Raw genomic sequence first — 10,813 nt, 5'->3', positions numbered from 1 at the left:
TTTTGCAATTAAACCAAATGTCGGAAATTTTACCTAAGTTCTCCCTACCCTAATTCAATTTCCATCTCTCTCAAATCCTTCATTCATCGTGTCCCACAAAATGGTTGTAAGTCCGGAGAATAGCGAGTTAACACTAGTGATGGTCCTAAGTTCGTGTTCATGAGGAGATTACTAAGAACGAGAAGTTTCGAAGGTATGTTTTCTATTAACCATGATTTCGTTTATTTAGGGTAATGTTAATGTTACATAATATTTTTTATATAGTTTAAATGCAATTAAAGTAAAATTTGATCTTAATTTTGCTGCTTATGTTTACCGCTTTCCATCAAGAAGATTAATAACATTGAGAGTTGAGCTGAGATTGTCTCAAATGAGAAGTTTTAGATGGAAACTTATCGTGAGAAGAAACACAATAAATTTCTAAATTTGGTATAGGACGAGATGATAGTGACAGAGTATGAAAAGAAGCTTACTAAGAGATGTTTATAGACTTTATACAGCTTTGATGTGATCTCCATTCTCCGGATTGACTTTGTATTGTTTTTCAGTTTTATATGAACAAAAAAAAAAAAAAAAAAAAAAGAAGGATTTTTGTGTCGCATCCTATATTTCAGGAGAAGGCAAAAACTCTACCCCAATCAAAATATGTATATTTATGTTATTTTTTAAGCTGGTTGTGGGGTTAAGTCTCCTACAACTTCAATTTTGAGGATAAGTTTTATGAAACAAGAATCAGAGGTTCAAAAGATTTTACTAAATATAGAGACACTTTGTTTAATTTTGTAGAAATTTACTCCCAACCAATACAGTGCCTTGCAATCTCCTTTTTGTTCATATAAATTCCTCCCCCTTCATCCCTCTCCAAGCAATCATGAACAATAATAATATTTCAATTCAACCAAAACATCCCCATTAAAATAGAGGAAGAGAGAGAGAGAGAGAGAGAGAGAGAGAGAGAGAGAGAATGTGATGGCAATGATAACAGCAGAGGGCGCTAGCAGTGGCCATAAAAACCTGACAACATGAACATAAACCATTTCTCCAACCTACGGAGTTAAAAAAGTCGAGTTTAAATACTTGAACTAAATCGTAAGTATGATTTTCCCGAAAATACAAGTACCATCTTTAAAAACAGGAGTTGAAAGACAAAGTTCTATTATATTGCTTTTTATTGAACAATAAATAAGAACTGATGATATACAGGTATGTAACATCATTTGAAGATATAAGATATCTGCACCCTTTTTCTTTCTCTTTTTGGCAGATTCATCAAGTAGATCCCTCCCCTCATGCACAAAGCAGCAATTCTTGTTTATAGATTAAAAAATCGAGGGCACAACTATATTAGAATTTACATGAGAAAATTAACTACAAATTTAGGAACTCAACCAACCAACCTATGGCAGCAGCCGTTTTGCAGTCATAAGAAGAAAACACAAATTACAATCAATCTGCCTCTAATCTTCTACAAATTAACTATGTCAATAAATGCCCGAATTCTCACTTGCTAACATGATGGCGGTTGAAGCTGCTTAAGCCGTCGTACAACTTGCTTCATCGTCGGCCTAGTCGACAGAGAGTCAACTGTACAAACAACTGCCAAGTGTAATACTTCAACCAAATCATCATGGGGGCCTACCTCCCACAACCCTGCCGTGAAGAATTCCTTTGCACGCCCCTGCCGAAGCAGCATACATGCCCAAGCTACTATGTTAAAACCATTACCATACGAAGAAAACGAGGGGTCTAGTGCTTTCTTGTCTGAAAGTAGCTCGAGAAGCACCACACCGTAACTATACACATCTGCTTTATCAGAAACACGGCAAGTCATGGCATATTCGGGAGCAACATAGCCAAAAGTTCCAGCCACCCCGGTGGTAGCATGGGTTTCAGAAGTCCCAAGAAGCCGGGCCAATCCAAAATCAGAGAGATAAGCATTGAAGTCGTCATCTAATAGTATATTACTCGGTTTCACATCGCGGTGAAGTACTCGTGGTACACACTGATCATGAAGATATGCAAGCGCGCGAGCTATGTCAAGTGCAATCTTGTGAAGAATTCTCCAATCAACAGCTCTTGTAGATCTCTCCTGGATGAACTTTTCCAAATTACCTCCTGGCAAATAATTATATATCAGGAACATCTCTGTTTCACTGGCATGGTAACCAATTAAGGTGACAAGGTTTGGATGGCGCAGCCTTCCAAGGGTTTTAATTTCTGCATCAAACTGTTGGACGCCTTGAAATCGACCTACAGCAAGTCGTTTTATTGCAACCAGCACTCCTGATGAGATCTCTGCCTTGTAAGTTGCCCCAAACCCTCCACTGCCAATGCAGTTACTTGCATTGAAATTACTTGTAGCACGCACCACATTCTCAAAAGTCAGGGAAACCCCAATATCAGTAAAAACTGTCACTTCCTTTCTCATTGAGCCAAGAACTTTAGATCTCGAGTTCCACTTTCGTGTATATAGAAATAGGATAACCAAAGCAATAAGAACAGAAACAATGGCGGAGGCAGATGTAATTGATGCTATCTCAATGGAATTGAAGCTGCCACCTCCACTTGTTTGGGGTGCAACACCCGATGGTGAAGCTGCAAAACCACTTGGGTCACCAACTGAACCTTGCATTTCAGATGAGGGCACGGCCAGAGAATACATATGGCACGGGCGCAGGTAAGGGTTTCCAATTGCACCACTACATTTAATCATGTTGTTATTTGATGGCAGGGAACCAGACAAGTTATTGAATGACACATTAAATGCAGAGAGTGTGGTAACATTCGCTAAACCAGAGGGAACCTGTCCAGAGAGTGAATTATTGTTGAGCAGCAGAACTTTTAGGCCTTTCAAGTTAACAAGATCCATTGGAATTTCACCTGAAAGATCATTATATGAAAGATCCAGCAACTCCAAAGACTGTAACTTTCCCAAGGCTGAAGGTATAGAACCATTAAAGTTATTGCCAGCCAAACAAAGGTACTTCAAATTAGCCATCTGTCCGAGAGAAGAAGGTATTTGATACTGAAACTTATTCCGACTTAGGTTCAGGTGATTCAGAGATAATAGCTCTCCAAAGCTAGCCGGTACCTGCCCAGTCATCTGATTACCAGATACATCCAAAAATTTGAGAGAACCACACTTCTTACCAATTGTCACAGAAAATGGGCCAGATAGTTTGTTGCTGCTAATATTAAAGATCAATCCCCCCAAATTGTCGCATTTCTCAAACAAACTATCTGGAAATGGCCCAGTCAGCTTATTCCCACCCACAAGATAAGCATAAACGGTTTTACTACCCAGTTTTTCACTTGGAAATGGCAACGACAGAAGACTTCCAGTAAAGTTATTGTCTCCAAAGTTATGTATTATCAGATCACCATTTCCAACAAATTGAAAAGGGGTTGCATCTCGAATAATAGTGGCAAAAAATGAGAGATACCGGGATGAGGCATCGTCAAAATCCAGATATCTATTCGAACGGAACTTCAGCTGTGAGCAATCATTGCCACAGAACGTAGGAATCTCACCAATAAATTGGTTATGGCTAAGATCAAACAGAGTCATGTAAGGAACTGGTAGGTTTTTATTAAGTTCTCCAGAAAGCCGGTTTGAGCTTAAATCAAGGACTTGAAGCTTTTTGCAGACGGCAAACCCACTTGGAAGCTCCCCATAAAGGTAATTACCAGCTAAATTAATCATCTCCAAGCTTTCACACTTACCCCATAGGGAAGGGAATCTACCATTGAGGTTTGCACTAGGGGCCCACAATATCCTCAGCTTGGGAAGTGTTGTTATTGTCTCAGGTATACCACCCGCAAAATAGTTAAAACTATCATCACTAAGTTCCTCAGTTGGAGAGTCATGGCCTGTGTAATTGATCTTGGGAATTGGATTGATGAAATTCGAGAGCACGAGGACAGATAACTGCAAGCAATTTCCCAGCTCCAAGGGTATCGGACCACTGAGACTATTCCTTGAAAGATCAAGCACTTCCAGCTTCTGCAACTTACCAATTCCAGCTGGAATGGCCTCTTCCAGCATATTAGAATACAGCAACAATGTCTGCAATTGAGTGCAATTTCCCAGATTGCTTGGAATCCCACTGACCAAAAAATTACCAGACAGGTCGAGATGCTCGAGCTTTCCACAGTTATTCCCAAGCTCACTCGGGATGGATCCTGTTAAAAAATTGAAAGACAAGTAGGCCCCTCTCATCCGACCAACAAACTCTGGAATTGTCCCATTCAACTGATTCCCAGCTAAATTCAAGATCTCTAAACTCGCACAAACCGAAAGCGAGCTAGGAATCTCACCAGTAAACCTATTGAATGCAAGATTAAGAACACTCAACTTGCTCAACCTGGCAAAATCATTACGAAGCAGCCCAGATACAGAATTCCCTTCCAGATCAAGAACCTCAAGGTTCTCCAATCCAAAAATTTCACCAGGAAGCTCACCTTGAAAACCATGAAACGGAAGAGACAAAACCCTGAGGTGAGTGAGGTTCCCAATCAAGGGTGGAAGCTTCCCAATGAGTGAACCTCTATTACCCACACAACCCCTTCTAATTCCAAGTCCATAAAGAGGGAATTTAGAAGAATCGGAACAGGAAAAAGAATTGAAATTACCTGAAGCACCACCATTCCCAGAAATGTTGAGGGAGACAACCCGAGAATTGAAGTCGCAAGACACACCAAACCACAAGCAGTAATTAGAATCATTAGAAGTCCAGGAGGAAAGCAACGCAGAAGGGTCAGAAAGGGCACTTTTGAAGTGAAGAAGCACGGATTTGTCGGAATCGCCGAAAATAACATGAGTTTGAAAGAAGAAGAGGATGCAGAACAGCAAAAAGAGCTTGGTGAGAAAAATTGGAGATTTGGGTCTGGTAAAAGAAAACCATTTGATGACTGAAAAAGAAGAGGAAGAGGAACCCATGGTGGAATCCCCCTTTGACAGGGCTTGTTCGAAAGAGAAAACAACACAGAAAATAATAAGAAGAAAAAAAAAAACAAAGTGGGTAAAGGAAGAGAAAATCCCGTGGAAAGAGGAAGAAAAGAGGAAGAGGGAGGGTTTTGAGAACCCTAACCCTAACCCTAATTTTGGTTTAAAGAAAAGGAAGAGAAGACAGGGGAGGACGATGGAGAGACTTAGAGAGAGAGAAGAATTTCAAACTGTGTTCTTTACAGAATACGCGTTTTTCATTTTCATTTTCATTTTCTTTTTCTTTCTCTTCATTCTCTCTCTCCTTTTTTCTTTCCTTTCTTTTTTCAAGCATTAACTGCCTTCTTCGTCTTTAATATATGATTTTTTTTTATGTTTATAAAAAGAGAATAAATCTGTTTTCAGGTCGTGCTTTGATATTCTCTTTCAGTTGTGATGTTTTTTTAAATAATTTTCTTTTTCACATTTGAGTCACTCATAGCCTATTTTAATTGTTTGCGGTGGTAAGAAAAAAAAAATGTTAATTTTCATAAACGTAACAACACATGAAAATATTTACAATCAATATAATTAAAAGTAAAGGAACTATACAATCGTATGGATCTAATCTAAACAATCGTTTACCATAGTCAACCTAATCGTTTAGCATGATCAACACGATCGTCTTACATTTAAGATCTTTTTCCATTGTTAAAAAGAATTACATGACCGATCGTGTATCATGATCTAAACGATCGTAGACCATTCGTTTTAACTGTAGTATACGATCATTTAGAAGAAGATTACTCACTCGCGTGTGTAACTGATTAATCATGTGTGTAACTGATTAATCGCATGTGGAGTGGAACATTTTTTGTATTTCTAAACGTAGATCTGTAAGCTTTTTCTGTTTTTAAAATTGTTATTTCTTATTTATTATATTTAAAAAAGAAACCCCTAAAAAACCACAAATTTAGCATTTTTCAAATTATATATATACACAACAAAATAGTTAAATTATATTGAATTTAAAAATGCTCACGATGATTTGATTGATTTTTTTGTTTGAATTCAACACTATATTTTAGGCAGGAAAATGAGATTCAATATTTACTCTAACAAGAATTGAGTTGAATTAATTGAAGTTGACCCCTCAATTTTATCTTATGTAATGTTTAATGAGTTTTGAAATTGATGTTTCATAAACAACTTTCATTAAAATGAATACTTAATCTATTTAATTGTTAAGATATTATACTTTCGATTAGAAGGTCGAAGAGTTAAATTGTTACATTTACCTCTTTGATAAACTCAAAAATAAAACATATGGGCAAAACTTCCATTAAATGATTAAGATAGAGGTGTTACATAATTTTTTAAAGATGTATGTGTGATGTGTATAACCTCTTTACATTTCCATCATTTCAGAGTTGTTCCCTAAGAAATAAAAACAAAACAAAAATAATTTTGTAAGGCACATGTCACTTTAATTCAAATATCTAGATTTTTTTTTTTTTTTGGTTATTGCAACGGTTTAAGAGTTTTCAATGAAAAAAAAACCTCTTTTTGTAATATAAAATGTGTATGGTATGAAAATATAAATTTCTAGGGGTGAAAGCATGTTGATGGTTTGAAATCTGAATTTGGTACCAATTGTATATTTATAATATCGAAAAGAAAATCGAAGAGCGTCCTTGCAAAACAATGAAGTTTAACATATTAGGCCATTAGTTACTTTATTTACTAGTTGTTAGTAGACAAACTCTTCGAGTAATATCCTTGTCAAATTTTATTTCGCATAGTTGAATCACAAGATTTCAATACTCTCAAAATTATATCATAAAGGGTTGGCCTCTTTAGTATTTAAAGATTTTTGGCCAACTCTCAATTGATACTTTTAAGAAAGTTTGAACACTTTGGGTTAGCTTCCTATGTCTTTGTGGTTGATTATGCCATTCTATTTCTGTATTTAGCCAAATAAAACCTTACTTTTCATCTCCTAATATTAATAATAAAAAAAATATGTAAATTAAAGCTTCTTATGTAATAACATATAGCGGACCTTCCATAATATTAAAATATTGAAACTTGAAATTTTTATGTCAAAATGGGCATAAACCAATTGACATCAAATTTTGTATCATTCACTTTGAGGTTAGATGTCAGTTTTTTTTCATTCTAAACATTGTAAAAGAAACTTCTACGACTATAAAATTTTAAAATTAGAACATCGTAGATGAAATAGATTAAAAAGAAAGATTTAGTTAACTTTTGTCACTGGGCACTGAAAAAGAACTCCACGACCCACGTGGAGTGCTTCCAGAAGCCAAAAAGTGGGAGACAATGTATTTTTTCTTTTAAAAAATAATTTTAATATTTTCATTTTATAATTATTATTTTATTTATTTTTGGAGGGATGTAGATGAAAGATCTAATTTAACTACGAAATTTTACAAATATCCTAAATTAAGATCTTTTTACTTAATTAAGAATTAACATATTTTTAGAACGATTTTATCCTTATGATTAACATTAATTATATAGCAAATTAGAAATTTACATTATTTTTATCATTATTGTATAAATTATAATTTCTTTAATTGTGTTTTTAATTAATATGCAATTTATATTAATGAAAAAACGTTACTTTATATAATTGTTTTTAAATTATAATCAAATAATATATGTTTTAATATGGAAAATTTTTTCAAAAATATATTTATTAATTATTCATCATACTTCGTCCACCGTCTTCTTCTCATTATCAATTTTCGCCATCTTCTGTATATCAATTTCTCCACCAATTCCGTTTGATCCTCCACCGAAAAATAACTTGATTTCTTAACCAATTCCATCCAGTTTTCTTCTTTTGTTAGTTCACCTCAAATCAATTGTTAGTTCGCCAGAAATCACATAATCAATTTTCCAACGTTTTACATTTGTAAAGTCTTCTTCCACTGCTGGAAATCACATCCTCAGTTCGAGAAATCACATCCGGTTAGTTATCTTCGTTATATTTTAGACATATATTAGTTGAATTTCTTCCTCTTATCCTATCATAGTATTCCTAGAATGTTTAACGTTATATTCCCAAAGATTTATTTTAGACATATCTGCATATATGTTTACATACAGTCCACAAAGAATATCAATTGTCATAATTAATTTATATATACCGCTTCATATATACAGTAATGCATATAAGTTTAGATACAATACTTATTTGGCTGCGCTGATTTTGTAAATATATACCCTTTCATATTTACAATAATATAACATAAATTATCGTACATTTATTGACGAATATGATCTATGTGTTATGGTCTTTTTTTTATATATACCCCTTCTTATTTACCATAATACGTATATTTGGACATCTAGTAATAGTCACATATATTTCTAATATATTTTGTCAGGATGACCAGAATTGTAGTCTACTTCGATGGTTTTTTCAAAGAATCGAACAATTACGTTAGTAAAGTGTGTTCGAAATTACAGTTAATGAACATATGTACTATAAACAATTGTACACTAGCTTAGATCCAAGTTAGATAGTATTATTGATATAAACAATATTGATATATAGACCTTTGTTTAGGTCCTATAAAATGTGTTAAGAAGGATTTGGCTATAACGAATAATAACAATGTTAAATAGGTTTACCATATAATAACATCGAATGTTAAGCGTCATCTTGCCCTTATTGTTCATTATGTTGGTCCTTTATCTATTTGTTTGGGTTCATCGTCATCGAGTTCTTTTCAAACTCAAATCCATGATGATGGGGGTCGATTTTTTAAAAACATATATATATCTAAGGTAGATTCCAACTTTGCACTGAAAGTCCAGGACATGTTTTCAACCAAATCTTTGTTCAAACAGTGTGTACAAGTCATTGCTCTTAGAGACCATTTTCAATACGTTACTTTGAAATCAAACAAGGAAGTTATGGTTTTGCAATGCGTAATTGAAGATTGCAAATGGTTCTTGCATGCTTCTTATTGTATTCATAAGGATAGGACATTATGGGTTCTAACTAGGTTTGGTTTTGAACATACATTTTCAGTAAATGTTCCATTAACAAATCATAGACAAACCACCTTTACTGTTATCAAGGACCTAATTAAGAACAAAATATCTTTAGCTAGTTCGGAATTATCAACTCTCAAAGATATAGTTTATTACATTCGTGCTGAACATGGTTTAAGCATATCTTACCAAAAGCATGGCGCTGTCGTGATGCTGCGTTGGATGAGATTCGCGAATTTTCGGAGGACTCCTACAAGATAATACCCCAAATTGCATACATATTGGAACTCAACAACCTTGGTATATTGACAATATACTTATTAATATATGTATGGATTTTCTGTCATTATTTCCTTAAAAAAAATTTCATCACATGTTTACATTTTTTTTTATGTTCATAGGTTCTGTGGTTGAATACAAAGTTGATGTTGATGGTAGATTTCTTTACTTCTTCATGATATTATCTGCTTCAATTTTTGGTTGGCAACATTGTTGTCCAGTCATTTCTATTGATGGAACAAGTATGAAGAATAAGTACGGTAGTACTCTTATATCTGCTTCAACACCTGATGCCAATGATCAGATTTTTCCATTAGCCTTTTGTGTTATGGATTTTGAGAATGATTCCTCATGGACCTGGTTTTGCAACCAATTGAAGAGAATTATAGGTGGTTGGAATGATGTTGTCATAGTATCTGATAGGCATAAAAGTATATGCAAAGTCATAGAGGTAGTATTTCCCAACGTTTTACATTGTATGTGCCTTGTTCATTTACTTAGGAACCTGGAGTTGAAGTATAAGAGAATAGTCGATATCGTATTTCATGCATGTGGAAAGACTTTTAATATTGTAGACTTCAAACTCGAAATACGTTTGTTGGAGTCTTCTGCCCCTAGTATACATGAGGAGTTTGAATCCATTGGTTTTGCTAAGTGGTCTTGTGTGTACTCACCACGTAGGAGATATATAATGTCATGATCACTAATATATCTGAGAGTTTGAATTCTGCTATGTTGGAGACTAGGATGTTACCAATATGTTTAATGCTTGAGGTTTTGCGAATGATATTGCAAAGATGGTTTTTTGAAAGAAGAAATGAAGCTGATTATGAAGTGACAAATTTTATCAAAACCATTGAAGTTATATTAAGAGAACAGATTGAACGTAATTGATAAATGAAGGTATGCTCAACTTATATGTACTTATGTATTCTTCATATACGTCACCATATTTCATATATACATTATATAATTCTTTTATATATTTGCAATGTAGGTTAGTCCGATTAATAACATGAAATACCAGGTCATAGATGGAACCTCCTAATATGTGATTTACTTACTTACGAAGGTTTGTAGTTGTAGGATGTGGGATATATTGGAAATAGCTTGTGCACATGCATGTGCTATTTTCACCATGAAACATTTATCAATTAAGTTATATGTCTCACCTCTTTACTTGAACAACACTTTGAGTTCAATATATAGAGGTGTAATAAATCCCTTAGGCAATCATCGACAATGACAAATCCTGATGATATTATGTCCATTGTCATCCTTCCACCTAATGTAAAACGTGTAGTTGGTCGACCGAAGAAGATTAGATATTTGGATTAAAGTGACATGTGCCTTCCAAAATTGTGGACATGTTGGTCATAATCGGAAGAGATGCAAGTTTTCCTTATTGACCTAGATTAATTGTGATTTATTATGTTTTATACTTATAATTTAATTTTTTATATTGTAATGTTGTTAGAATTTTAATTTCAATTATAAATATGTCCTCAATTTCGAAAAAGTTGAAAATATACTTCATACTACTGAAAATATACAATGCACCATTTTCCTATTATTGTGATG

General features: G+C 34.2%; 1 protein-coding gene across 1 annotated transcript; it reads right to left on the bottom strand.

The window, feature by feature from the left end:
- Positions 1 to 1,138: 1,138 nt before the first annotated feature.
- LOC103501187 (LRR receptor-like serine/threonine-protein kinase RPK2) lies at positions 1,139 to 5,282 on the bottom strand. The gene has a single exon (XM_008464702.3). It carries the CDS (start codon positions 4,937 to 4,939, stop codon positions 1,508 to 1,510), a length of 3,432 nt encoding a protein of 1,143 aa, XP_008462924.2. The 5' UTR covers positions 4,940 to 5,282; the 3' UTR covers positions 1,139 to 1,507.
- Positions 5,283 to 10,813: the final 5,531 nt, after the last annotated feature.

Source organism: Cucumis melo, chromosome 7 (assembly GCF_025177605.1).
Source record: "Cucumis melo cultivar AY chromosome 7, USDA_Cmelo_AY_1.0, whole genome shotgun sequence".
Classification (NCBI taxonomy): domain Eukaryota; kingdom Viridiplantae; phylum Streptophyta; class Magnoliopsida; order Cucurbitales; family Cucurbitaceae; genus Cucumis; species Cucumis melo.
This window is presented reverse-complemented; position numbering and strand designations above follow the sequence as displayed.